This window comes from Cryptococcus depauperatus, chromosome 4 (assembly GCF_001720195.1).
Source record: "Cryptococcus depauperatus CBS 7841 chromosome 4, complete sequence".
Classification (NCBI taxonomy): Eukaryota; Fungi; Basidiomycota; class Tremellomycetes; order Tremellales; family Cryptococcaceae; genus Cryptococcus; species Cryptococcus depauperatus.
Window position 1 is genome coordinate 1,661,798 of NC_089471.1, and position 27,900 is coordinate 1,689,697.

The 27,900-nt window shown below is 44.9% G+C and overlaps 12 protein-coding genes across 12 annotated transcripts; 5 read left to right on the forward strand and 7 right to left on the reverse strand.

The window, feature by feature from the left end:
* Positions 1-65: 65 nt before the first annotated feature.
* On the reverse strand, positions 66-1,046 carry L203_103959 (uncharacterized protein; the record flags this gene model as incomplete). Its single annotated transcript, XM_066213349.1, has 3 exons — positions 66-271; positions 322-751; positions 798-1,046. 3 exons carry the CDS (start codon positions 1,044-1,046, stop codon positions 66-68), a joined length of 885 nt encoding a protein of 294 aa, XP_066069446.1.
* Positions 1,047-1,219: 173 nt separating this feature from the next.
* Positions 1,220-4,594, forward strand: L203_103960 (uncharacterized protein; the record flags this gene model as incomplete). Its single annotated transcript, XM_066213350.1, has 9 exons — positions 1,220-1,241; positions 1,286-1,679; positions 1,730-1,868; positions 1,917-2,293; positions 2,340-2,619; positions 2,673-3,568; positions 3,626-3,839; positions 3,888-4,496; positions 4,547-4,594. The coding sequence occupies 9 exons, from the start codon at positions 1,220-1,222 to the stop codon at positions 4,592-4,594; spliced, it is 2,979 nt and encodes a 992-aa protein (XP_066069447.1).
* A 450-nt stretch (positions 4,595-5,044) lies between these two features.
* Positions 5,045-5,604, reverse strand: L203_103961 (uncharacterized protein; the record flags this gene model as incomplete). The annotated part of the gene is made up of 3 exons (XM_066213351.1): positions 5,045-5,178; positions 5,228-5,470; positions 5,520-5,604. The coding sequence occupies 3 exons, from the start codon at positions 5,602-5,604 to the stop codon at positions 5,045-5,047; spliced, it is 462 nt and encodes a 153-aa protein (XP_066069448.1).
* A 147-nt stretch (positions 5,605-5,751) lies between these two features.
* On the forward strand, positions 5,752-6,685 carry L203_103962 (uncharacterized protein; the record flags this gene model as incomplete). The annotated part of the gene is made up of 5 exons (XM_066213352.1): positions 5,752-6,087; positions 6,137-6,300; positions 6,352-6,420; positions 6,469-6,556; positions 6,611-6,685. 5 exons carry the CDS (start codon positions 5,752-5,754, stop codon positions 6,683-6,685), a joined length of 732 nt encoding a protein of 243 aa, XP_066069449.1.
* Positions 6,686-6,967: 282 nt separating this feature from the next.
* On the reverse strand, positions 6,968-9,015 carry L203_103963 (uncharacterized protein; the record flags this gene model as incomplete). Its single annotated transcript, XM_066213353.1, has 4 exons — positions 6,968-7,141; positions 7,186-8,075; positions 8,124-8,706; positions 8,761-9,015. The coding sequence occupies 4 exons, from the start codon at positions 9,013-9,015 to the stop codon at positions 6,968-6,970; spliced, it is 1,902 nt and encodes a 633-aa protein (XP_066069450.1).
* A 476-nt stretch (positions 9,016-9,491) lies between these two features.
* On the reverse strand, positions 9,492-11,651 carry L203_103964 (uncharacterized protein; the record flags this gene model as incomplete). The annotated part of the gene is made up of 5 exons (XM_066213354.1): positions 9,492-9,799; positions 9,849-10,397; positions 10,444-11,212; positions 11,267-11,558; positions 11,608-11,651. 5 exons carry the CDS (start codon positions 11,649-11,651, stop codon positions 9,492-9,494), a joined length of 1,962 nt encoding a protein of 653 aa, XP_066069451.1.
* Positions 11,652-12,184: 533 nt separating this feature from the next.
* On the reverse strand, positions 12,185-13,236 carry L203_103965 (uncharacterized protein; the record flags this gene model as incomplete). The annotated part of the gene is made up of 5 exons (XM_066213355.1): positions 12,185-12,530; positions 12,624-12,793; positions 12,843-12,850; positions 12,900-12,970; positions 13,025-13,236. 5 exons carry the CDS (start codon positions 13,234-13,236, stop codon positions 12,185-12,187), a joined length of 807 nt encoding a protein of 268 aa, XP_066069452.1.
* A 468-nt stretch (positions 13,237-13,704) lies between these two features.
* Positions 13,705-18,120, forward strand: L203_103966 (uncharacterized protein; the record flags this gene model as incomplete). Its single annotated transcript, XM_066213356.1, has 5 exons — positions 13,705-16,960; positions 17,019-17,559; positions 17,618-17,724; positions 17,774-17,814; positions 17,869-18,120. The coding sequence occupies 5 exons, from the start codon at positions 13,705-13,707 to the stop codon at positions 18,118-18,120; spliced, it is 4,197 nt and encodes a 1,398-aa protein (XP_066069453.1).
* A 728-nt stretch (positions 18,121-18,848) lies between these two features.
* L203_103967 (uncharacterized protein) lies at positions 18,849-20,033 on the forward strand (the record flags this gene model as incomplete). Its single annotated transcript, XM_066213357.1, has 4 exons — positions 18,849-19,040; positions 19,091-19,253; positions 19,301-19,661; positions 19,706-20,033. The coding sequence occupies 4 exons, from the start codon at positions 18,849-18,851 to the stop codon at positions 20,031-20,033; spliced, it is 1,044 nt and encodes a 347-aa protein (XP_066069454.1).
* A 219-nt stretch (positions 20,034-20,252) lies between these two features.
* On the forward strand, positions 20,253-22,221 carry L203_103968 (uncharacterized protein; the record flags this gene model as incomplete). Its single annotated transcript, XM_066213358.1, has 9 exons — positions 20,253-20,336; positions 20,393-20,719; positions 20,783-20,873; positions 20,938-21,094; positions 21,151-21,256; positions 21,304-21,438; positions 21,489-21,601; positions 21,650-21,863; positions 21,913-22,221. The coding sequence occupies 9 exons, from the start codon at positions 20,253-20,255 to the stop codon at positions 22,219-22,221; spliced, it is 1,536 nt and encodes a 511-aa protein (XP_066069455.1).
* Positions 22,222-22,913: 692 nt separating this feature from the next.
* Positions 22,914-26,833, reverse strand: L203_103969 (uncharacterized protein; the record flags this gene model as incomplete). Its single annotated transcript, XM_066213359.1, has 4 exons — positions 22,914-23,686; positions 23,735-26,068; positions 26,118-26,366; positions 26,776-26,833. 4 exons carry the CDS (start codon positions 26,831-26,833, stop codon positions 22,914-22,916), a joined length of 3,414 nt encoding a protein of 1,137 aa, XP_066069456.1.
* Positions 26,834-27,421: 588 nt separating this feature from the next.
* On the reverse strand, positions 27,422-27,808 carry L203_103970 (uncharacterized protein; the record flags this gene model as incomplete). Its single annotated transcript, XM_066213360.1, has 1 exon — positions 27,422-27,808. The coding sequence occupies one exon, from the start codon at positions 27,806-27,808 to the stop codon at positions 27,422-27,424; it is 387 nt and encodes a 128-aa protein (XP_066069457.1).
* Positions 27,809-27,900: the final 92 nt, after the last annotated feature.

The window sequence follows — 27,900 nt, forward strand, 5'->3', positions numbered from 1 at the left end:
CTAACGTGGAGCTATTGTTCATTGGAAAGCAGAAACATCTACCATGCATACAGGGCGCTTTGTCCTCATCGCTTCCCTAAAACTGCAGAGGCAACCTGTGGAAGAGTGACCTTTGCATTTCCACGGATAGAGGGATTAAGTGCGGCAGACCATTGGGCAACATTAATAGCATGGTTAATCGGATCAGCTGAACGGGATGATAAAATAGAGATAGGAGTAGAAGGGAGCTCTGTCTCGCGTGTACTTGCGTGGATAAGGAGGGGACGCCGAGCTGAAACAAGTCAGTTACCTTATTGAACAAGTCGTGAGAAGTAAATTCACCTTTACCAATACCATAAACCCGCTTGAAATCCTGTGAAAGTAGTTTGTGTCTGCCAAATAATCCCTCGACAGAATGATCAACGGCGTCAACCAATACCTGAGATTTGACTAATCCAGGCCTCTGCTGTCTCACATCTCTCGTAAGGTCCATTCGTGGTGATCTCTGGATTCTCTGGCCTTTTGTCTGGCCCGTTTGTCTATGCTCTCGCTTTTGTCTTTGTCGACGAGTGACATCTGGAGGAAGAACATCGGTTTCGGCAGCAACAATGTCTGTAGAGATGTTTGGCACCGCTCGACGTGCCGCACGCTTTTGCCTGGACATGGAGTCGCGTCTTCCATGTTGAATAGAATCCAGTTCAGGAATTTCTTCGAAGAAATCGGCCTCCATATATGGATTAGTAGGGGTGCGTTGTCGTTTGTCATTGGATCTCTGAAGAATGATGAGTAACGACATAATATTCACGTACAGTCCTTACCTTGCGACCAATAGTAAAATCCTGGTTGATGTTCCTTTTAGCAGAGGATGGGAGCTCAATTTTCAGATCTTCAGGAAGACTTCTCTTCCTGTCACCTGAAGGAGCGAATCCCAGAGCTTCGGGGCTTGTAGGACTGGGAGGAAGATCTGGGGCAGGGAGAAAGTGCGTTATGTGCGATGAATGGAATGCCCGGGACGTAACTGTTGCCCAAAATTTTCTGGTGCTATTTGAGCGTGCTGATATGAACATTTTGTTCTTTTGTTTTGATTTCAATATATATAGAATTCACAATCTGGAGAAAAAAGATGGAAACTGAACGGAAGCTATTTCAAGCCACGTGAATTTAATCCCGCTTACTCTTTTACTGATTATCTTTTATACGAAAAGATAAATAAAAATTAAAAAGCAAAAATAAAGACAAAATGTCTACAGAAGATTATGATGGTGAGTGACGGACTTCAACATAGAATATGGCTTATTTTGAGCAGAATTTGGCAACTACATTGGTGGCGACCTCGACTCGGACGAGGATTCTGATGTAGATATCGCTCCTGCAGCTGCTCCAGGTCCTTCTGCCGGCCCATCCACAAGCTATGCGCCGCTCGAAGGGCTCGAGGATGATGATGAGCAGATGAATGATGAAGAAGCGAGGCAAATTCAGATTCATGGCATCGATCCCGTTGATGGGTCAACAGGTCAGGTAGTGCTTCACGAAGACAAAAAGTATTATGCAACAGCAGAAGAAACATATGGGCCGGACGTAGAAGCAATGGTGCAAGAAGAAGATTTACAGCCTTTATCTGAACCTATTGTACAGCCCATCAAACAAAAGTCGTTTACAGTGCAGGAAAAAGGTCTTCCAGAGACCAGATTTGACCGCAAGCAAGTTTACTCTGTGGTTATTACCAAGCACATATTAATGGCACTTCTAGTTTCATGATCAATTTAATGGACTACCCCTCGATGATCCGTAATGTCATGGTGGCAGGGCATATTCACCACGGAAAGACTTCATTGATGGATATGTTGGTGTTTGAGACCCATAAGTTGACGTGGAATGCCGATCAACAGGCAAGTCATTCAACTATGGAAATGCTTTGATGGCTCATACCAAAATAGACGCGATATACAGATACACATGTCTTGTCTCGACTTCGAGGTATCTCTCTCAAATCTGCCCCAATGTCTCTTGTCTTGCAAAATTCGAGAAGAAAATCCAATCTCATAAATATCATCGACACTCCTGGTCATGCAAACTTTGTAGATGAGGTAGACTCTATTGCCCGACTCGTGGATGGCGTTGTGTTGGTTGTCGACGTAGTGGAAGGAGTTATGCATGGAACAGAGCAGATTATTCGACATGCAATGCAAGAAAAACTCAAGATGGTTTTAGTCGTAAACAAAATGGATAGGTTACTTCTAGAGCTAAGGCTTCCACCAAGTGAAGCTTTTTTCAAGGTCAAGCATACTATTGAAGAAGTCAACTCGGTCATTGCGTGAGTTTATCATCTTGAAGGTATAAATCTTGTCTTATTAGAATAGCTCTATTGATCCGGACGATTCTTATCGCCTATCTCCCGAGCGCGGAAATGTTGCATTCGCTTCTACACAAATGGGCTGGTGCTTCACGCTGAAGTCTTTTGCCCATATGTATGCTGATACTTTTGGGTCTTTTGATATCGATGAGTTTGCTCTCCGTTTGTGGGGTAACATCTACTTTGACTCGAACACTCGAAAGTTTACCCGCAAACCTTCAGATGTGGAGACCAAACGTTCCTTCGTGCATTTCATATTGGATCCTTTATACAAGCTCTACACTCAGGTAAGTTCATGCGATCACCTATGAATCAATTAACGATGGACCTCCATTCATAGGTCATGAGCGCGGATCAAGCAACGCTCAAAGAGACACTTGCTGACTTGCAAATCACTCTCAAGCCTGCCGCATACAAAATGGATGTTCGGCCACTGTTAAAAGTTGTGCTTGAGGCATTCTTCGGCCCTTCTGTGGGGTTAATCGATATGCTTACAGAGTATATTCCTTCGCCACTAGAAGCTGCTCAACAAAAGATTCAACACACCTATACTGGACCCATGACCGATAATATCGCGGAATCTATGATCAAATGTGATCCTCAAGGTCCTACTGTTGTGCACATTACCAAATTGTACCATACTACCGATGCTGAACATTTCAGAGCATTTGGACGGGTAATGAGTGGTACTGTTAAGGTTGGACAACTAGTCAAGGTGCTCGGCGAAGGGTATTCTTTGGAGGACGAGGAGGATATGGTAACAGCTACTGTGGAGGGAATTATGGTGGATGAGTCTAGATATACTGTTGCCATTGATCGCGCTCCAGCCGGTAACATTGTTCTCCTTTCAGGTGTTGACGCAAATATCTCCAAAACAGCGACCATCATATCAAAAGACGTCGAAGATGACTTATATATCTTCCGTCCCATCAAACACACCACTACCTCCATACTCAAAGTCGCTGTCGAGCCCGTCGCTCCTTCAGAATTGCCCAAAATGCTCAACGGTCTTCGAAAAATAAACAAGACATATCCACTAGTAACAACCAAAGTTGAAGAAAGTGGAGAGCACATCATCTTGGGTACAGGAGAATTATACTTGGATTGTGTATTGCATGATCTCAGAAGATTGTTCTCAGAGATTGAAATCAAGGTATCGGATCCTGTGACCAAATTTTGCGAGACAGTTGTAGAGACCTCTGCGCTCAAGTGTTATGCCGAGACACCTAACAAAAAGTGTGTGGAAGCATTCATCTTCATGTCATATTAATGCTAATAAGAAGTGACTGTCAGGAACAAGCTTACAATGATATCTGAGCCGCTTGAAACAGGTATAGCCGCGGACATTGAGGCTGGTCGAGTTTCCATGAAAATGACCAACAAGGAACGCGGAAAGTTCTTTGAAACCAAGTACCAATGGGATTTGTTGGCTTCGAGGAATATCTGGGCTTTCGGCCCAGAAGAGAACGGGTCTAATGTGTTGATCAACGACACATTACCTTCAGAGGTTAGTCTCTCGTCATGAACTCAGCTGAGCTAATGCCGGTGGGTACAGGTGGACACAAAACTATTAATCAGTGTCAAGGAGAGTATAAAACAGGGCTTCCAGTGGGGCACGCGAGAGGGACCATTGTGTGACGAGCCTATTCGTGGTGTAAAGTTCCGTATTCTTGATGCTAACCTTGCGCCGGAACCAATTTACCGAGGCGGTGGTCAAATCATTCCTACTGCCCGCCGAGTATGCTACTCTTCATTCCTTCTCGCCACTCCTCGTTTATTGGAACCCGTATATTACGTTGAAGTTCAAGCTCCAGCTGATTGTGTCGCTGCGGTCTACACTGTGCTCTCCCGCAGAAGAGGACATGTCACGAAAGATATTCCCAAACCAGGCTCTCCCCTCTACACAGTGAAAGCATTTATCCCAGTCTTGGATGCAAACGGCTTCGAAACTGATTTACGTACAGCGACGATGGGTCAAGCATTTTGTCAGATGAGCTTTGATCACTGGAGCGTCGTTCCCGGAGACCCAACAGATAGTTCTATACAGCTCCGACCTCTTGAACCTGCTATGGGCCAGGCGTTGGCAAGGGATCTTGTGCTTAAGACAAGGAGAAGGAAAGGATTGAGTGATAGTATTGCTGTGAGCAAGTACTTGGAGGACGAAGTGAGTCTATTTGCCATGAGAGCTTCTCCAAACGCTGATTGTTGGTAAAGACTGTTATTGCGATTAGTGCATCAGGAAACGCTGATCTTTTAGTCTAGAAATGAGGAACAATATAGTGAGACTCTTATACAAAACTGGGGAGTTGCGCTTGGAGGTTGATGCATCATCCACATTACAGAGCCGTCTTGTTTGAAATCATGCTCATATGCTAAAGCTCTACGTCACTTTTATAACTGTGCCGCGAATGTTTTGAGGCCTGCGAATAGGCTCGGTACGAGATCTTCCAAAAAGTTGGGTTGTTGATAAAATGAAGTATTTTGAATGCAAACATGAGGACACTTGCCAATCACTGATAGCAAAGGCTCGTCAGTCATGCGCCTGGCATAGATGGTATTCTTCCATCGCAGAGATGGGAATGATCTGGTTGGCGATTTAGTAGATTCCATGGCAGCCTTGCCTCTATTTGGGAGGATAGCAGATTTTGGAATATAGATAGCATAAATCAAGACATCACTACACTTTTTGTAAATCAGTGCAAACTTGACTCTCTACCCTGTAGTTGATGATACAGTATTTGGGCATCGTTTTCGATTTCTATTAGGGAACGGAGTGACTGGAAGCTTTGGTGAGTCTTTGATAGATGCGTTGTCTCCTAATTCAGTATGTTGATGGACACGAAGTTCTACATTGCTTTTCTCAGCCAGATTCACTTTAGAAAAACGGGAGCTTACTGTATGAACCGTTCTCTGTCTTGACCCCCTGTACTACATTGTTCTTCAAAAATTTTGCAACTTCTTTCCATTCAGTAATCCTCTTGACAATCTCATCAGCCCCAATGCTTTCCTCTGCATTAGGCAAAGCAGACAATGATGGCGCGCTAATTTCTGAGGCTGGGGGTAGCGGAGGGGTCAGAGTTGGTGAGGAAAACGTCGCTCTGAGAGCAGTCAAGAGAGCATGGTGTCGAGCTGGGTCACCTTTTGCTTACAGTCAGAACCGAACAAATTAATATGTGAAATGATATACCTTGAAAAGTGATACGGGCTGAGCGTAGAACCTCTCTGTAAGCTGATCTCGCTGCCGACCTAAGTGCCGCTGGGAAATTTGACATTTTTGTCGAGGTAGATAAATATAAGAAGCGTCAAAGAATAAATAAATAAATAAATGATTGAACGGAAGCAAATTGGGTTGTCATACTTAAACTATGATATTTCGCAAGTAACTTATTCATTTCTTTCCTGATTACATTATTTCCACCATGGCACAACCAGAGACACAACAGTCACTATCACCGCTCAGCCCTACACATCTTTCCATTCTTGACTCTATCCCGTACACCCATGTCCCCCACACACTTAAACAAGTCCCACCTCCTCCCAATGCCCCCCCGGAAGTGGCAGCAAAGACATTTATCGTGGTCTGCAAGCCTCACGACAAGTCTCCTTGTGAGCAATGTCATGTAGACTTTACTCTTCTCAACTATCTCTTCCAGTTTCTCAAGATGGCTCCTTCAGATGCTGTCCCTCCTCCGCCCAACGTCATGCCTCCTCCTCAAAAAGCTCAGAACGTGACTAACCTCAAGGATTCCGGTAATGTGAATCTTCTCCCTGTTTTCCCTCTCTCGTAACTCACACGCTGCTCAGAATGCTTTCAAAGCCCGCAAGTTTGATGTGGCAACACAGTTTTATACCAAAGCCACCGATGTCGCTCTAAACCGGCCACCATGGGAGCAAGCATCAATTGGTAGGGAGGAAGCTGCCATCACGCTGTGTAACCGTTCGGCTAGCCATGCGTATAGCGGGAACTGGTAATCTTGGCCCTGAAGTTTCTTGTTTGGTTTTCGTCTGACTTCGTGTAGGCCTGCTGCTCTTGCTGATGCAGAAACAGTCATCACACTTAAGAGACCATGGACAAAGGGACATTTCCGGTACGTTTGAGCAATCACTTTGTGGTCTTTGTTGATCTGCTATGATAGAAAAGCACGCGCTCTAGTGGGGCTGGAGAGACACGAGGAAGCAAGACAAGCTATCATAGATGGTATGCAGTATGAACCTCATGACAAAGTATTTATGTCTTATACATACGAAGAGCTTTTTTTGCTGAGATTAGCGATGCAGGAACTCAACAGCTTTCTAGAAGAAATCGATCAAAAAATTCAAGAAGCGAATGCGAAATTACCAGATACTATATAATTCTCATATAGTATGCAGGGTCGTTGTACTCTCGTTCGCCAGATACCAGAGTATTATATGCTGCCATAAATCCTACTTTATGATATGTTTGCATGATTGATGCAAAAATTCTATCAATACTTCAAGAATAAGAATTAATTAAGAGGCTTTTCACCGACAATCAAATAACAAGTTTGTGCTTTTCAAGACACTTCTCGACACAACAGAAGGGAACAAACAGTATACACAACACAACGAAAACCTCGAAGCAGTAGATCAGATCCAAGGAAACTTTCTTAATTTCTACGCTACAGACGCAGTCCGAGAAGAAGTAATTTGCGAGGATGTCGGCCAGAGTCGTTCTTTGCCTTGAATCTCTATGTCACCAAAAGTTTCTTGTTGCTTAATTCTGATACGGTCTCTTGTACTTAGAGACAGCAACTCGAAGAAGAACGTCGAAGCGGCACGCTTGGTAGCCTAAACACGGATAAATTAGCACAGATGCGAGATTAAAAATTCACCTTATGAGCAAGCTTGTCAAATGAGATCTTCCCTTCTGCTGGCGCAGCATCCAGTTCCTTCCTCAACAACCCCACAGCCATGCTCGCATGCCTCCCTTGTGTACTGTCACCCCGACTTTCATCTTCCGTATCCAAACCCCATTTGCTCAAGCGTTCACCTATCTTATTGAAACGAGAATCAAAGATTGCAAGGGGGAATTCAACTGGTGAAATTCCGAACTGAACATCGCGCGCGACACTTTCTGCACGGGAGAGTGCTAAAGAAGGTTCGCGAGAAAAGTGCATAGGCGGGATGTCATCGGCTGTTGGGGCTTCCATTGGGGGAAGCTCGTCAGCTAATCTACTGAAGTCACCGACATCAGGCTGAAAAGCCGGAAAGATATCATTGTCGAAAGTGTTGTTGGCTGTGTCCACACGACGTGCAAGTTCGACGTCTACGTCCATCTCTTCCTGTATTTCAGTCTCTCGCTCTCCAATGTCAAGCCGCGGACGCTTAGATGATTGTGTTTCCTCGGTGTCTGCAAGACTTCGACCATTCCGAAGAATATTGTCAGGAAAAGTAAAAAGCTCAGAAAGTTCTGGTGCAATGCCTTGAGGACCAATGACTGTCCATGCCTCACCGTCGACTTTGAATCCGGGAAAAAGGTAGGGACCAGGGTTTGACATAAATTCGCCCATCTGTCCAGATTCAGCTTTGGCTGAAATGTATCGCTCCTCGCGCAAAGTGGCAGCACGATCGCGGTGCTCTTCATTTAATTCTGTCTCGGCATCAGGCAAGAGTAAACGAGGTCGTCTGGCTTGTTTGAGGGTAGTGTTAGGTTGTATAGAATTGACGGCTTGAGTAGACTCAGCTGAAGGGGTAGCAGGGGGAGGAGTCAACAGCTCAGTTGCTATGGTATATTAGCCCTAGTGTCTGTAATGGTACAAGTGGAACATACAAGCCCTCCTGTCTCGTTCAGCTCCCTGGTCGAGATCCAGCCCTAGATCCATCGGCTCAAAAGCTCCTATACCTCCAAGATTATAGTCATCCATAGAAGCCATTGGTGGCAGCTCAGTCCCAATATCCATACCCTCGCTCAAGTGAATACTTCCTGCCCTTAGACTCTTTTCTCTCGACGCTCTTATTGCTTCAAAAGCGGATCCTTCTCGGCTTAGTGGTGTCAAGACATCACGACCATACTCGATTGTATCATCTCCAAGATTCAACCCTAGATCAATTCCAGAAAAAGCATTGGAGGTGATCAGGCTCGAATCATCATGTGATCCTTGCCGAGAAGTAGTCGTCGCAGATCCTCCGTACAATGAAGGCGCGCGGGGAATACCAAAGTTGAAAGCACCAAATTCGCGGGTGGTCTCTTTAGCCGTGGTAGTCAATTTCCGTGAATGGGATGCTACAAGGAAATCTTGAGGACCCCACGACCAGTCATTGAAATCGAATTCGGTACGGGTAGAAATGGTGATGGCATTGTGCGGAGCGCGTACCTGTTCTTCAGGAAGGTCGACAATGCCAGGTCGGAAAGCCTACTCGAAAAGTCGTCAATCAACATTTTCACACGCCAGAAAATCAAGACCGACAAGACTGATGCGCTCCCGAGCTTCTTTACAGTCGTCAAAGAGGTATCCAACTTTTCTAGAATAGATGCGAACAACACCGAGCATCAATGGGCCAGAAGATCGTAGAGGAAGCTCTGTGTCTTGGGTAAGGATTGCCACAACACTTTCGCCAACATCGACGCCCATTGCCTGAGTCTTACTCAGCTTGCGTTCTTGGTGGGCCGACAGCCAAATCTTTGCGAGTGGCCCTGACTTGATGAGCTCATTGAGGAGCATTTTATGCTATCTAGTGGACGGCGAGAGGAAAGTCAAGATAGTAGTTAAGAATGAAAATGATGAACAATCAACCGCGATAATTTAATGTACGCGACACGCGTAACATCTCACAAGCCTAAAACCCTGATATTAGATAGACTTAATTACAGCTTAATTATACATAAGTATTTAAATTAATGGTTTGTTTATGGCCAGATAAATGTGTTCTTGAAACACTCAAAACTATTCCAATAATCCAACGTACCATTGTCAGAAGAGAACATTATCCAGAAAACACAAAGAAAAAGATAAAAACAAGATATTGCACTACGAAAAATGAGACAAAAGTCATGAAAAAGACTATTATACCTCATTACACAACCATACAACTTCAAAGAAGCGCAGATCATCCCACGCTAAGACCTTACAACTGTCTTTCAGCTCTTGATTGTTTTCTACTCAACTAAATTATTACCATCCTGCTTAGCAACGAAAACTTATGTAGTTGCTTTTGCAGTCGGGCAGTTTCCGCGTTGATCAACTTGCTCTGTTTCCACTTTTTCACCATCGACAAATGTCGGTCTAGCAAGTGTCTTACTCTTATGGCCCGTACCACCACCTTCGTCATCTGATTCTACATGTTGATCGCGGGGACGAAGGGATTCAAGCATACGTTCGGCACCCTCAGGAAGCGTGGGAGCAAGCGATTTAGTTGTACGTGTTGTACGGACAGAAGCTGCTCGAGAGGCAGGCCGAGAAGACTCCAATGATTCGGGAAGAGCGAGTCTCAATAAAGAAGTATATGCTATCAGTAGATAAGCTTGTTTTCTTGTAAAATGACCAAAAACACGTACGTTGACGGCACACAGGGCAGTACCACCCTTTGACTTTTTTCTTTCGTCTTTCTCTTCCAGTTGTGGTAGTACCGCCAGCCACTTGAGGCACTGTGCCATTACTACCTGCAGCAGTATCCGAATTGCTCACATCGGCATTCGTTTCTGTATCGCCGCCGACCGTTGTGTCCTCACGTCTAGCAACTTTACCACCTGCGCCAAACTCCACCATCCCTACAGCACATTCTCTGCAAACTACCAAATGTCTACAGGGTAAAAGTACGACATCTCTTGGGCTTGTCAGACAGACAATACATTCGTTGAGTGTTGATGTATAGGGGTCATCTTGGGTGGGCGGGTAAGACTGGGACGACGTCGAGGCCTGCGATAGACCATAGATTTCTTTCAGTAAGAACGTATGAGTCCCAATGACGGCTTCCCTACGAGCAACTTTTATGACCCAAACACGTCTACCAGAGGGTTGAGGTGAGATTGCGTGGGAATCAGAGATCCATGTGCCTGTGACCAAGATGTGGGTAAGCTGGGCATTACGTCGTTTAAGCGGTTCGCCTGGACAATTATCAGCCAATCTGCATAACATACAAAAGGTACGCACCTTCAGGGCCAGCAGCATCTATCTGAATCAACAACCTCATGCCTTGTTCGATCTCCTTTACCTCTTTGTTCCCGTTTTGGCTATCATCGTCGCCATTACCATCGTCGCCTTGAACATGGGTTTGATTGGTCATTTCGATCTGCGCAGCGGATTCTTCACTGCCGGCTCTATTACGTCGAAACAAGTTGAAACGCCTTCGAAGTGGCTCCGTCTGAGCTTGAGTGATTTGGGTGTCTTGCGACTCAACAGTATTCAGCCCTGACGGACCCTCAGTGTTTTGGACTTGATGTGGCTGCTGCTCCTTATTGTTATCATTCTGTTCCTCTTTTGGGACCTGGATAGCCTCGTTTAAGTCTATTCCATGCTCTTTAGGCAATTCAAAGACCTTGCCAAATCCACCTTCATGTACACCCTGATAAATCACTTTGGGTTCGTGATCATGTTCCGACATGATGCTCTCCTTTCCTGATATAATTGGGCAAGGAGTTGGGAAGAGATGAAGGCGGATGACAACAGATGGTGCTGTTGCATCATAGGTGAATTTGAGGGTGTGAAGGGGTAGCGTGGGAAGCCAATCTGGATGAAACTCAGATGAGGCTGGGTTACAAATTTGCTGATCGCTATGCTCGACAACTGTAATCTCATCACTTTGATCAGGCTTATTAGTTGTTGTAGGTGAAGGAATAGCAGACGATTCGATCTGTTGCAGTAGAAGGGTTGGACGTTTGAGATTGACGAGCGCTTGCAAAGTAGTAGTAGGATGAAGACCCTACTATGCATATCAATAAACGAAGCGAAACATAGCATAGAAAAAGTAGCACACCTCATCAGCTTTGGACTTTTGAGTCCACTGTTTGACGATTTCAACGCCGATTTCTTCTTTGCCACCCTCAACCCAACCCGGCTCATCATCTTCGCCCACGTCCGGACCAAACACAGTCTCTCTCCTTCTGACTGCACCTTTCTCCTTTTTTTTGTCTTGTGAATTTCCATTAGAAGAATTGTTTGCGTTATGCGCCGCATCTACCACAAGTGTTTGTTGTACGAGGGGGGCAATGGATCGATTTGGAAGAAGGAAAGGTGCTCTAAGGCGGCTTGTACGAAATGGCCCAGAACTGTGGGCTGGGTCAGCGACGAACCACAAATGAGTAAGCATGTACATACTACGCATTCATGTACCACCCAGGAGTGGAACCTACGTTGGACATGTTGAAACTATCTTCTAGATAAATGGATGGAAGAAGTTGAAAGGGTGTAATCAAGTACAAGTTGTAGTTAAGGATTGGGCTTAATAACCCCAACCTAACCTCTATGTGGTTGTAAAAAAGCTACAATATAGGTTTTGCCTTTTTTTCTTTCTTGTGAACGTTATTTCTTGGCGTTTCTGAGTATTTTTTAGAGTTGAAAAGATCAAATGAAGTTGACGTTTAATGCATATGCGCGAAAATATCCGTAAAATCACATTACATCTCGTCCCATAATGGCTTGGTGGCGAATACCGCCTAGTCATCCGTTTACGTTAAATCAAATGACGCAATCTTAATGCATATTTGTCAAGTCAAAAATTAGAAGAGTACAAGCAGCCTTTATTAAAGAATGCAAAGTATAGCATGCAATGAACGATTAGTTTCACAGGAGAACCAGATGTGCTGGTTGATGGTCTATGTCCGTATAAACACTCATATATGTGAACAAATAAATAAATAGTAAATCATGAAATACCAACATAGTCTATACCATTCTACTCGTCAACCACGATCGCATCCGCATGACTGCTCCCTCTTCCATCCATTCTTGCTCTTTTCCTTCCTCCTTGGCCACTTCCATCCCTAGCCCCGCTCGTCACGGCAACCGTGTCGTTACCTCTCGAACTCTCACCTAAAACTTGTACATCACCTTCTTCATCTGACTCATCAACTTCCAAAATAACACGTCGTTGGCCCACAAGTTGAGGTGCAGAGACTAGTTCACCGGAAGCTGAAGGGGGCAAAGGTCGAGAGATAGTCCGCCGTAGGGCTGCAGGACGGGGAGCAGCAGGTTTCGCTATACGTGACAGCGATGTTGATGGCGGTTTCGGCAGGGCGTATCTTTTCAGTCAATGTCAGTATTTTGTCTCTACAACGCATGAAATTTTTACGGTTGAGTCGTGCTACAGAAACAAAACATGAAACAAAGCTCACTTTTGCACCCATTCCCGAGCAGTTGCATCGTGCTTTTTCCGGTTGCTTCTATACTCTTTCGCAATGCTAGGGACAAGGGGATCTGACGGATTGGGATCTGTGAGGAGGGAAGAGAGGGAAAGAATGACTTTGTACAAAGACAAAGCAGGAGACCAGGCCGTCTTCAAAAGCTTGGCAAGTATTAGTTGAAATGCCACAGCCATGAGAAAAGGGACGTACATCAAGGCCTAAAATCACATTAGCATCTAAAGAATGAACTTTCTAAAAGCCACTCACAGATGGCGCCATTAGACGACACATTACAATGATACACTTTGGTTTGAAATTGCAGATGGGGCGGGGAGAACCTGGACTCACATTTAGAAACACATTATCAAATACACATTGTATAATTAACTTACGGATAATCGTTGGGGACGTTTATAGAAACATCAAAGATACCTCCTTCATACGGTGACCCCACCGGACCAGGGATTCTTGCCTTCCAATGCAGAATATTGGTTTCTTCTGGGGCAAGATATATGCTTCCTAGGTCCTCTTTGGCCAAATCTGCAATCTCCTTCTTGATACGCTTGGTGGCCATTTCATTATTGATCAGTGGACGTGGTGGCATAGTATGTGAGTATCAGGGAAATGCAGTAGTGAGCCGGAGTGGCGGTTTACTCTGCTTCAGTCCTTTTACGTAGCCTTAGAACTTTTTTTAATAGCAAAAAAAGAAAGTCAGCTGAAGACGAACAACAGAATCGTTTGTACAAGTTACATGACAATAAAGCTGACTGGAACTTGTCAAATATCCTAAATGTCACGTGACAATTTTTCTATATCCTATTGTATCCATGCAAACACGATTGTCAATCTTGATTATACATTCCATGCTTGCCCAAATATGAGAAGTATATTAGGGCAAGTTGACCACCGTATTATTGAGCATTTGCCAAATATACGGTAACAGTTTTAGTACTCCAACCCAGAAAAGCCAATTTTCGAGTCTGTTTTCACAACTTACTACAACTACACCACTGCCTCCTGTCAAGACGCAGTTTTCATCCTCCAGCACTTCGGCTCATTGATACAAGGCGAGATGACCCAGGACCTAAGGCCTAATTCAGGACCTGCATCTATACCACCTATGCCTTCGTCGTTGAACTTGGCTACTCCAAATACTCAGTCTTCCGCGTCAACAGGGCCAGACAATCGACTTATTGGCACGCCATTCCAAGATAACAATAGACCCGCTTTATCACGCCCTCAATGGGTAACTTGTAATCCTCCTCAACTGCCAAAGCATACATACCCTCCAAATATTGAGCATCAGAGTGGACAAGATACCCCTAATCCGTTTGCCACTGTAACGCGACCCTTTACGACTGGACAATATTTGGAAAACAGGCTGCCGCAAGTGCCTAACTCCACAAGTTGGCCAGACATAGATGCAGCCTCTCGCCCGACTGATCTGGGCGTTTCCAATTATCGTTCCCAGCTGTCTTCGCACTCATCTCTACCAGCTATGTCCATCACTTCTTCAAAATACCATGATCATTTGCAAGATGGTACAAGTATCCATAACAACCAGCCCACAAACGACCCTGAACGCCTAAAGCTAGCCGATAACCATGTGGGAAAGATTGCTTCACTAAACGTTCCTTCGCGATCGACAAATGACTCATTGCAGGGTTTCGAGAAACCTCACTCCTCTTTGTCATCGGACTCTAGTCGTATAGGCACAAAGGCTAAGCCATCTGCTGTAACCTCCAGTTTTGGGGCATCACAAACTTTGTCACACGAAAATGGTTCACTGATCCCGCCACATACACAAACTCCGCATTCTGGAGTGGGTGCTGGTATGATGGCACCACCCTCGATCCCTTATTTGCCCTTTCAACAGCTTCCTGAGAGGAATATATGGCCTGGAAGAAAAAATCACAATGAAGGACAAATCACAGAACAAGACTCGTTCTCTAGGTCATTCAATACCCCTTCTCAGTCGATTATTGACGATGATCGTTCCTCTTATGATCATGCTAAGCTCCATGCGCCTGAGGGTCAATTTTCCCATGTCAATGGATCCTTGCCACCCACACACGAGGCTGCAGACCCTGTCAATACTTCGAGCCAAGTGGGCCAAAGACTAGCTCAACAGGTGAATCCTAAATCTCACGTGAAGATGCCCTGGGTTAAGCAAGCTCCCAATCATACGTCCTCTTATATATCACCGCGTTTCCAAGTAGCACAACCAATAGAGGCTTCTAGCGATGAGTATAGCTCCAAAAGAAGAAAGATCGATCATTGTCCCGGAGGAAATAATATGTGTGTGGCGGATCAAGCTGGCATTCAGTTTGCCTTGCCTTCCCAATTTGCCACCTTTTATCAGTCCCCTTTGCCTCCCCAACCTCCTGTGTCCTCTCGTTTTTCCTTCTCTCCCCAGCTCTCCATGTCTTTTCAGCCCCCTTCATTCTCTCAGTTCTCCTCATCCTCACAATTTCAGTTGGCCCCACAACCCCCCCTACCTCATCCTTCCTTATTCTCACAATCTACTTTATCTTCTCAGTTTTCTTTACCTGCCCAAGTGGCCTGCTCTCCAAATCAGCCTGCACGAGCAACCAGACCTACAATGGCTTTGGCTGCTAATCTCCCACCAACCACGCAAAACTTCTCAGAAGCCAGAATGTATTCAAATCCGGCTGTCCGCAAATTTCTGGAGCATCTAGAGTTATCTAGGTTTCGGATGCCGGCTCCAGTAGTGGAAAACTCACCATTCAGCTCGGATAACCTAAACAATGCTGCACAGCCAAATTCAGGGTCTTCTGGCCATGATGTGAACTCTGGTACCAATGCTTCTTCCCTATACCAACCTGCCTCACTCAAAGAATCCTCAAAAGTAAATTTGAAAAATAATGCAGAACATCTTTTTTCACCTTTTTCGTCGCACGCACAGCAAATAGCTCAGTCTTTTTTGCCAAGGCAATCAAATGCTCCGCTTTCGCATCAGAAGACAGTGGAAGGGGCAATGCCGGAGAAAAGAATCTCCGAAGTTGCCGATACAACCAAAAATGTGCGAGGGGGGTTTGACAATAATCACACTGTGCTGCCAACAAAGCTAGGATCAACACCCAATCTCTCCGTGACACCATCGATGTCTCAGATTCCTGAAAGATCTGCTGGACAAATCTTTGCAAGATCGTCGACAGCTACACATACTCCTTTGTACACTCGTGCCCCGGACCAGTCCCAACCTACCCATTCCATACCTTCTCAGAGGGAGCGATATCACTTTAATCGCAACCCCACGGACAAACATGATGCCATGCCCAATAATTTTATGGTACATCCCCCTTTTAAGGAATCCCTATTTCGAGGTGTGGAATTTGATCCCGTTAAAGTTCAACTAGCTATGACAAATGCTCTCTCATGGTTTTCTGGGTATAAGGAAGAACCAGCAACGTATTCCCAAATTGCAGCAGAAACTGCTGAAAAATCCATTTCAGGCGAAAAATCCCCATATCTGCCTCAGCTCCATAATGCCCCTCCATCGTTACGGACGCCTCTATTTCTATCACGAAGTTCCTCAGTGGAGTCAAGCTCTTCATCCAATTTCAATCTCTCTGTACAGAGTCCTGCTCAGAGCGATACAGAAAATGTAGATCATCAGGATCCATGGCAACAAAACGCCAGAGAGAAGTCATTATCGCAAGATAGTGAACCAGTAAAGGATTCATTAACCTTTGTTGATGCTACTAGAATTGGCACAGTAGATGCCAAAACATCTCGTGCGGAGACACAGCTTGATTCTGGATTTTTACCAGAAATTGAAAGCTCTACAGTAAAACAGAAACACTTGGCTGTAGAAGCTGGTGTCACCGCAAGCTGCCCTGCTGCAAACATAACTGCAGAAGAGACTGTTGAAACGAGTGTAATAGCAACCGAGAGCCAAAGAGCTCAAGGGGCAGAATCTGCCAGCTCGGGCTTGGTAGATCAAGTATCTCCTAGCAAGGGTATACAACCTGGCATTGCTCATTTGTCTGATGCCATCTCCAATCTGTCTTCCGCAGAAGAGACTGAGGTTTCTATGGAACTTCAATCTTCTCTTGCACCGATTGTCACTAGCTTGCCAGGAGCAAGCAACAATCTTGTGACTGTGGACCAACCGTCAACAATCCGTTCGCGTTTTTTGTCAGATGTTGCTGCAAAAGACCAAGTAACGATTGTTGGGTCCGTGCCCAATGGCATGGAAAGTAAAACGCCCCATGTTTCACGTATTGTATCACGTGATAGGATCAGGGTCGTCATCCCAATTAGTAGGACTAGAAGGTCCAAATTAATTTTGAGAGGTGTTTATGGTGAGTCCATCAATCTACGCCTTTTATGTGATTATGGAAGGTTGAGCGGTATTGGTAGACCCAACAAAACACGATTACATTGGGAATGAAGAATCCTATATCACCAAAATAATGCCCGTGCCTGAGGAAATGAAGAGGTACACGACGAATCTGTTAGGGGTTACGAAGAATGTGTCCCTGACCAATTCATCAATAAAAACCTCCAGTGGCGAAACTATACGTCCTGGTAGCTCGAATCCACTTCGTGCTTCAAGAGTGGTTGTTTCCATCAACGGAGTTCTTCGCACAATTCGTATACATTCACCTTCCCCCCCGCCTCAACGTTTTTCAGTTAAATTGTCATTGCCTGTAACATATACGCATATCCTCAACGATTCTTTGCTTGATCGATGTACAGCACGAATTTGCCGTTGGGACGCTTGTAGAGCTATATTAGCTAGCGAGAACCTTCTCAAGGCACATGTGTCTAGGCATCTTGCCAACGAACAAACAGGAATCGGGCGTTGGAAGCTACAAATGAAAGTAAACAAGTTTATTTTCGCAGGATACAAAGGGCAGACAAGTGTTGTAAAACCTGTTCCGAATCGCTGGCTATACAAGTAAGTATTCCCTTCTTCAAATAATGATTTGATGACGAATCACGCTCAACTTCAATAGGTGCATTTGGCATACTTGTGATGATCATTGTTTTATGACAAAAGATGAACTGATCCAACATTTATTCGGAAAACATCTCTCAAGATTGTTGGGTTGCCCATATTCTTGTAAGCAAAGCAGATAGTTGATGTTGACCATAGCTGAAAACACTGTTAGGGTGCAAATATTTTACTCCATCTATCACTACCTTGGCTCGTGTAGGTACCTTTAGTATATCAAAAGACCACAAAAAGTTGACGCGCTTTGTGCAGCATGTTGCAAAAATACACGTGGACGCTGCTGATCAGCCACGTCCATTCACCAAAGAGCTATTGCCTTTTTCCCATAAATCCCCGTTAGATCCTCTGCCTACCAATGTTCTTCCGTATAATTTGCAAAGTCCCATCATATATCCAGCTTCATATACCTCGAAAGAACGAGCGGCAAAGGTCAGAAAAGACATACAAGAGTTGTGCATAGCACCTCATAATCCTATGATGACAGTATGGGATATGGAGGACTAGTCTGCAGAATAGATGCGACCATTGGTGGTAATTGTCCTCTTTATTTTGCTCATGTCAGATTTGATCGAAGATGTTTTGAGCAAATGATTGTAAACAGGAAACAAGAATAGATCTATCTGTTGGTAAAATTCATAAATATATGACAGTTGTAATAGTTTTAGACTTTGTGAGATAGATAAAAAATCGAATGATAAAGACACAACATAGGTCAGGTCAACGAGGATCAAATGTGTGATGAAAATGAAGGCAAATAGCATGTATCTTTCTGTAGACAGACATTTCTTTACCCATAGAGATGCAGCATTTATATTAATCAAAAGCTGGAAGATATGTTGGTTCTTCATGGTGGAAAGGAGAGATAAGAAGCAGAATGCCAGTGTAATCCAAGTGAGAAACATGCAATGATAGTTTGCTTTCTATCTTGGTTCTAATTGATGTGTGTTCTCGATGGGGACAATTCATTTCTCTGCAACTAAGAAATGTAAGAATGCCAGTTTTGATGTTGTCTTTACATTGCTTTGCATGTTTCTTAGGGCGGCTTCTTGTTTGACAAACTGTAGACGTCATGACTTTAGCCATTGTTGCTAATTGCTTTTTCTCAACCATTCTATTCTTCTCTTCTTGATTTATTATTATCATTATTATTTATCTCTCCTCAAAGCGTACATCCTGTTTTTTTTTTCATAATCGTTCTTCGCTGATAGACCTTCAGATACGCAACCGATATGATGGCCTATCAATACTCAAATCCATACCAAGGCTACCACGAAAGCAGTATTCCTTCGGTGAGGCCCTACGCCAGCCATAATATTCCTGGCGCGAGTGTAAATCCTATTTCCAACGCTAGCGGAAGAGTCAATGAACAGTTCAAGCTTTTGTTTACTGGTTTGCCTGAGGGAGTTAGCGATGTGGATCTCTATGTGCGAATAGAACATTTCCTTGTCGTTTTTCAGCAACTGATTTCGCGTAGAACGTCTTGGTTGATGCGCCCCTCAATCTGCCGCGTACCACCAAGGTATTCAACATGCACCAGCCAGACGGACTCTTTTTAGGTATAGCAGTGGTTAGCGTCGATACAATGGCAGACGCTGAACGGGTGCGCCGGCAATATACAGGTCAGGCTATTGACCATAGTGAGTGTTGTCTGATATTCGTATGATTACTCTCCTGACAGTAATAGACTATCGCTTATCAGTACATCACATCCTGCACATGGAGCAGGCGTATCCATTCAATGTTGTTTCCGATAGTTACAAAGCTCTTAATTCGCTCGCTCAGTCTTCTGCTCCGTCAGTGGGGGCACAAAATATCCCGACAGGTCCTAAGACAAACGTCTCTCAGCACTTCGACCAACGAGCCCTGGCTCAAGGATCAGCGAAAAGCAAAGCAAAGTCAGGGAAAGGAAATGGATTTGCTCCAGCTGGACCTCAAGTAAATAAACCCGAAGGCCTAAAGCTTCTTGCGCGCATTACTCAGCCTGGACAACAACAAAACGTCAAAGGGAAGGCGATTAACGAACCAATGAAAGCCAAACAGGCTCGGTATGTCTTGCATGTATTAAAAGGAGGAGCTAATGTGGCTGTAGGCTGCTTGAAAGACAGAGAGCGAATCTTCTCAAAAGTAATAATAGCGCTATCGGAGGCGCGCTTGCGAAACGGATACAAGGCGGCGCAGGCGATTCAAGTGTCCGCAAACCGAAAACAAAGGCGAGAGCCGTTGCCACCGTCGGAACCAAGACGGGCGGCAAAGGTAAAATGACAAGAGCAAAGGCGAGAGCCAGCGATGCAATGGACGTTGACGAAGACGTAGCAAGAGGAAAAGGGAAGAGAATGGGGAATATTCCAACCAAAACTCAGGATCAGTTAGATGAAGAGATGAAAGTTTGGCAGAGGCAAGTGAAGTTTGGTAGTTAAGAGTTGATGGGAAGCTGCATGGAGATTGATATGTATCATTGATATTTCTTGCGGCATCGGACGAATTACCGTAATCGTAATGTTGTACTGGATAGCAACAATACCACGTGGCAATTTACATTGACGCTTTCGCGTTTCACTTGCTCTTTCTTTTTTGGTAATTTTTATTCTCTTTTAATTTGTTTTGTCTATTCTATCTACGCTAAAACACCCCCCGAGATGGCTCTGAATACTAGAAAGCAAGAGAGAGATTATACGGCAGAAGTCACCGCCCTCAAATCAGAAGTCGAGCAGCTCGCAAAGGTTGGTGTTGTTCACTCTCAATTTTGGCCTCATTGACTTTATTTTTCAAATGCTAGTTTGGTAAGACACAAGAAGCAGTCGAAAAAATTACCATACTTGAAAAGCAGACTCGAAATGCTGCTGACATGTCAAGTACCAGTACTCTTCTCACTTTGCTTGCTCGCCTGTGCTGGGAAGCTGGAGACTTGGATCAGCTCAACAATCAGTTAGCAGTGATGTCCAAGAAACATGGCCAATTGAAGGAAGCTGTTGTCAGAATGGTTGACGAAGCCATGGGCTGGCTTCCCGTTTTGAAAGAACAGAAAGAAGTTGGAAAGTTTGGGGGCGGTAAAGATAGGTGGCTGGAATTGTTGAAGACGTTGAGAGATGTCACTGAGGGCAAGGTGCGTAAGGATTTCGTTCCATGAAAGAGTCAGCAATTGAATAAATGGTTTTCGCTTTCTCAGATATTTCTAGAACTCCAAAGAGCACGCTTGACAATTATGCTCGCTGCACACCACGAGACTTTAGCCGAAATTGCTCCTAGAGAGACTGCCAGTAGGTTTTTGATTCCCATATCTCTTTACCTTGCCTCTTTGCCCTGACGTATCTGGGTTATCAGCGGATCGCGCGCCATCGAATATCAAAGCAGAGGGAAAGGAGGAGATCAAGGTCGAGCCCGTGACTGCCAAAGAACACCTAGATACTGCCGCAGATCTCATGTCTGATCTGCAGGCGGAGACATACTCAAGCATGGACAAGCAGGAAAAAACTGAGTTGTGAGTGCTGACAAGGGCTTGTTTATTCTTGGGACCATGTTTACAGCCCGTTATAGTATATTGGAACAAATGAGGCTGGAATCTCTGAGAGGCAATTGGGTCAGAGTACGCGTTGGTTCAAGGAAGATTAACAGAGTATACCTGAAGGAGAAAGACGTTCAAGTGAGTTTTATTGTGCCTCAGAAGACACAAGCTGAAGGATATTATAGGAGTTGAAATTACGGTACTATGACTTGATGGTGCAACTTGCCTTACAAGATGACGAATACCTTGAAGTTTGCAATGCTTACCAGGCTGTGTGGGATACGGAAGAGATCAAAAGCGATCCTGCTAAAGAACTCAGTGTAGGCTTTCACATCTTTTCAAATGTTACAGCTATTGATGGTAGCATAAGGTGATTGAAAACATCATTCTTTATGTCATTCTTGCCCCTTACAATAACGAACAACATGACATGTTGCACAAACTTTATGCGGACCCAGCCATGCAAAAGGCTCCTCTCCATTTGCAAGTTCTCATCCTTGGTAGTCAATCAAAGAGCTGATTATTCAATAGCGACCTCCTCAAATGCTTTGTCACCAAGGAACTCATGCGTTGGCCCGGTATTGAATCAATATATGGTCCAACTCTTCGTCAGTCCCCTATTTTTACTTCTGGTACCAGCTTGGGAAAGAAAATTGGGGTAACAGAGAAGACAAAAAATAAGGAGGAGATTGGGGATCCTGGAGATGCCAGATGGGCTCAGTTGCATAAAAGAGTCGTAGAGCACGTAAGTATAGATTATATACGCAAGGGAGCATATGACTAACGGCTAGCAGAACGTTCGAACCATTGCTTCCTATTATTCTCGTATAACAATGGAACGCCTCACACAATTATTGGATCTTACTCCACTAACAACTGAACGTACTCTCTGCAAACTCGTTACCGACAAATCCATATATGCTCGAATCGATCGTCCAGCGGGCATCATTGATTTCAGAAAGAAAAAAGATTCAAATGGGGTATTGAATGAGTGGAGTGGAGACCTGAGTAAAATGCTGGAGTTAGTTGAAAAGACGAGCCATCTTGTCAGCAAGGAGTATGCCATGCATGAGGCAGTAAAAGGGAAGAAGATTCAAGCATGAACAAATAAAACTTTACTTGTAGAGGAGATAGGACGATATGCGAAGTTTATACAAGAGCAAGTAATCTTGCAAAGGTGATGAAAAAACTAGGTCTCTTCATTGCAACAATTCAAATGCATCTATAGACATATCGACATAACCCACAATTATCAGTAGTGTTACGACTCTACACGTATGCTATCTTATTTCACCTACTGTTCAACGTAGAGGGTCGCAACATCGTCGAGCTCCGCCTTTTGTTCTTTTTCTATTGTTCTTTTATCTGTTCAATTTTAATCCTCCATTCAATTATTGTTCAGTACATAAATATATAGGAAACATTCGTAGATTGTATGATCCTCTTCAAGAATCTATCATCATATGTTATACCTATAGGCCTCACTACTTTTAACACATCCATTGATATCAAGAAATCTAAGACTACAGCCACCGCCGGACTCTCACACGAGTTTCACCACCACCTTGCAGCCGCCCCTACATGCAACTACCACTGTCCTCCTGTCCCGGTTCACATGAATGTAAGCAAAAATTATCCTGTACATAAAAAACAAGATAACAAAACAGTCAAGGTATTAACCAAATAAACCATGATCAGAATAAAGATGACAAAACAGACGCCTGTCATTCAAAAAAAATACTGAGCATTTTGAAGGCAATTCGAACAATCACAATTTGAATCCCTTCCAGCTACATCAGTGCAATCGATGATGTCTTGCCAGTCTCTTCAAGCCCCATTTTTTTTTCTCCAATCCCGCCATATACTCTTCGTCACTTATAATATGCCCTCCTCTCCAATCGTTCTCGATTATGGTATATGGCCTACACTCTTGTTCTTCGTCATCGCTGTCATCATCATTTAGCGGGATGTTGCTAAACCTATGGGAGAAGATCGATACATAGGAAGAGGGTGAGAGTCCATTGTAGTTCGTGGTGGAAGAGGGGACGGTATGGCGAGACGGCGACCGAGAGGCGCTTGAAAGGATATTTTGGGGAAGGGTATACTTGTAAGCCTTGTGCGATGTGACACTTCCACTCGATAAATGTCTCGAACTTTCCGACTGGACGTCAGACATCGCAGGTATAGGTTTAGAAATGTAGGAATTTCTCTCAACATTCCCAACACCTTGCTCCTGCTTGACATCATACTCTCGAAACGCTGAGCTAGGTCTATTGCTGTACCTATACGGCCCGCTCCCATTTCCGAACCCAAATCCCATAGAAAGACCACCACTTGCAGACCTAACTCTATTTGGTCCTGTGGTGAGCCACACATTGTCGGTTGACGCGGCTCTTTGACGTGACCAGTTTTTGTTACCAGTAACAGGAACAGTATGTGGAAGATGCAGAGTTGCAAGGGCTGTAAGACGGTCACGATATGCTGCAGCACGTTTATCGTATATATTTGACAAGCGAGAGTTGGCTGATGCGGGTACATTAAGATGGGACATAGGGGTTAATGGCGTCGCTAACCTCTTGGTCAGATCTTACCAGTTAGTAGTGAAATATTACTCACGCTTCCTTCTAAGATTCTCTTCGTCAGATTCCTTCCCACTACCCCTGCTTTGATACGTGTTGGCCGTATACCAACTCTCTCCATCATCATCGGCTTTACCTTCCTGCGTTTCCCGAGTCTCTTGTTCTGCAAATGCACGTTCAATCTCATGTTTTTCGCCTAAAACCGCAAGGTGCGCTTGAAGATCTCGCACCGATTCTTGGTTGAGTGGGAACTGGGCTAGTTCGAGAATTTCATTCTCACTTTGTTTGATAGCTTCTTGAGCTTCGGCATGAGAAGAAATGACCGCCGAGGTGAGACTCCCTTTAGCAGGTGGATGGGTCATAACTTCATGCTCTGGTACAGGCGGAAAGCTTCCTCTTTCTCCTGAAGCCGGAACGGATAGGATAGATGGAATGGTCAAACTTGTTGAAGGGGTAGAACTGTCCTTGAAACCCAAAGACTGAGCAGTCCCAGATGCCCCCGAAGATGCTGAAGACACAGATCTCCCTCGTTGTCTTGACTGTAAATCCTTCGTCAAGGATTGCCCAAGCTTATTATGGCGCATAGAACTTGAATCACTTGCAATGGTAGAGAGACGAAGAGTGGAAGGAGGAGAGCGAGAAGTATCGCTTTGAATGGATCCTATGCTACCACTTCGAATCCTGCTGTATTTTGAACTTGTGCTCGCGAGAGAGTATGACGAAGAGGGTTTCGCATTGGTCTTATCTGATGCCTCACTATCCTGATATAACTCAATTACTGGGGTAAGAGATACCTGCTGGATTTCTTCCGTTGGTGTAGTAGTAACAGCGTCATACCATTTTTCTGTAGCGTCATTTACCTCTTCTTCGTCTCCGTTTTGTTCTTGATTGAACCCCTTTTCGCTTTCTTTTCTAATCACTCCTTCCACGGCCACCTTTCGCAAATCTTCATCTTTGCCTTTTAATACAGTTGTACTGCCAGGAATTGTGGAAGATCTTGATCTACCAGGCGAGGAAAGCACAATGTGCGTTTGATTCGCATCAGTCCTGGCCCTTCGACGTTTGCTTCCCGTATATCGTGAACCATGACCATCAGAATCACTTTCCGCCCATTCATTAGCCAATGGACTTGGCTGAATTACATCAGTACCTGTCCGTGTTCTGTTGTAGTTTCTTTCCACGCCGGGCGTCGAGACAAAAGTTATTGCTTGATCGATTTTTCGTGGCGGCAATCGCGGGGGTTGCAAAGGCTGTGTTTGTAGATGTTGCAGAGACACATCAGAAGAAGAAGGCGTCGTGTTGGAAAACTCATCGTTGAAAAAAGTTACTTTTGTTACTGGTGCAGAATTAGGCTTGTTCTTGTACACCTCATCTTCCGACCCTGTATCATTCCTAGTTATATTCAGACTGGCTCTTTCTAGCCTTCCAATTTCCTTGTCGAGTTCCTGGCGGCCCATAGGTTTTTGTTTCATTATGGCAGGCGGACTTGGAGAGCGAGAACGAGCCCGACGCGAAAAAAATTGCAAAAGACCATGTTTATGGGAACGGCTCTTGGTTGATGATGAAGCCTGGGGATTTTCTTGATAATGTCCGTGTATCGCTGCTCGAAAAACGGCACCAGGATGGGCGGCTTTCTCCAAGATGGATGGAAGAGAAGGTCGGCGAGAGGAGGCAAAGCTATGGTGATTCCGTGCTGGAGACGGTCGCAGGGGAAGGGGAGGAGACAATATAACGGAAGAACTTTGACTTGTTGTCGAGTCTTCACTGACTTGCCTAGACAAATCTGCCAGGCTTCCTCCAAGGCTACCTGATACAGAAGTAGTCGTGCTCTCATTCGTGTGCAAAAACGAGACGTTCTTTCTGTCGGGGAGAGAAGAAGTTGGGGTGTCAAGCTCCAGGGGTGAAGCCAGCTTATCAGTGTCGGATCCCTCGTGTGAAAAGCGTAATATGAGAGGTGGTGGCACACATTGATGAGCTTTGGTTGAAACACTCTGGATGGAAGCGACCGAGTGTCTGTTTGGTTTCGTATGAAGAAATTCTTCCAAATTCTTCTTAATTTTGAGTGAGCGGTCAGACTTATTACTTGAAAACGAAAATGCCCTCTCTTTGCCTTTTCTTGACGGTGCTACAATGGACGAGCCCGTAGGACTTACTGACCCGGTCATACTACCTCCATCCAACCGGTCCTCATTAGCCAACCTCTTGTGAGCATGCAAAACGTTGACAACTTGGTCAGAGTTGTTCAACAAAGCCAAATCTTCTGGAGTATGTCCATTTTTGTCTAGTTTGGATGGATCGGCACCTGATGCGAGAAGCATCTGAACGACGTGAGTGTGTCCGTTTGCCGCTGCAAAATGGAGAGGTGTAGAGCCTATCACAAAACCATGTTAATCTCGTCCCAAGTCTGCAACCAAACCCACCTGCAGTTCCAACACTAGGCGCATTTCCTTTTTTCCCGTCACTATACCGCCGAGGTAGCCTTGGCGCATTCACATCTGCTCCCTGCTCGATCAACATTCGCACCACACTCACACTTCCACCCGAACATGCTGCATGAAGCGGCAGTACACCGTGGAGGACAGAATTGATCGGTTGGCCATGTGTAAGGGCATAATGTACCAGGCCGACGTTACCGCTCGCCGCCGCGGAATGAAGTTCGAGGTTTGGAACTGGAAGAGTGTACGCAGGTGCCAAAGGCGAGAGCGAGAGAAGATGGCGCAGACGGTAGATAGGAGAGGTAGTGTCAGTCGAGCGTTGTAGAGCGGATGTGGGAGCAGCAGGAGCGAGAATCATCGTCAGCGGTCATCCATTAGAACGATCCATGGGTAGTGGTAGAAATTATGTTGCCAACAATCCGTCTCGAGACAAGTACGAGGCAAAGAACAGCCTTTTTCTCTTTCGACATCATCGCCATTCGGCTCACAGGCAACGAGGCCACAAACCCGACGGCTGAATGGCCATGTTCTTCCACACACAGCATGCTGTTGCAGCACAGTGATGAATGGGACAGTCGGCGGCGATGCAAGTGCATCCATAACCCACGGGCGGGACAAAGCAAACCAAAAGATGACGACTTACAGTCAAGAACAACATCATATCTTGCCTCGAGGTTTTCCCGCTTACCTGGCGAGCGCATCCTTTCTTGAAAGCTGTAGAGATGGTCGTCGGTAGGTTAAGGCGTCTCAACAACACTCGACATTTCAAACAGTGGCTATACGGCTAGAAAGATGGATGAGAACCATGGGACGTAAGAGTGGAAAATACGTACGGATACTTGCTCAGCGGATATGACGTATCACGCTCGAGAACCCATCCTTGCTCAGCGATGGAAACAAAACCTGCAATGGAATCGGATTTATAAACAAATGAGATGGATGAAAGAAAGAGAAAAAATAAACAAAGTCAAAAGGAAATGAGATTACGTCTTATCATCATCTGATGCACAGACCCATTGGATATTAGAAAACTGACAACCTCCACCAAAAACGAATCTTATCTAATCTCCGCAAATATCAAGTCTATGTAAATTTTCTGTATACTTGTTCGATTCTTTCCGCCAGCTGTACATCTTTTGTCGTCACTCCAGGCTGGATACATGACCCTTTTGGGAGCGGATATGGGGGAAGAGGCGTATGGGTATGGGTTGAGAGTGTGAGGGTGTAGTTGGACGAGTTTGCAAGAGAAGAGATGTGCATAGTCGGATGGTGCTTTCAATTGGGTTGGCTCAGTTCTCCATACAACCACTCACGTCTTGTTCCTCTACGACTTGTCCGACCTCGCTCGTAAATGCCATCATCCTCTTCCATCCCTCTTTTCCGTGTCCGAGGTTGAATATTCTGACCAGGTGTCTTCCTTGTAGATCCTCTGTGCCCATATTTCCCTCGCAAGCTGGTTCCGATTCATCTTGTAGCCTTCCAGAGTCAATGTATTCCAGCGTCCAACCTTGTGCGAGTAGTGGAGCAAAAGAGACCTTGAAGGCGCTTGGTTGGAGGAGACGATAAGGAGACGGACGACTAGGGGCAAACGACTGAGCTCTTACTTGCCTCGCTCCAGCCAGACCTCTCCCTCTGGCTATACACTGCCAATATATATTTCTCTTCAACATGATCATTTAATGATAATATCAAAATGGAAAGTCAAAAGAATATCTGCCTCCACCTGCCCGATCCGGCATTTGCCGATGGTTACCCGGTCCACGATGAT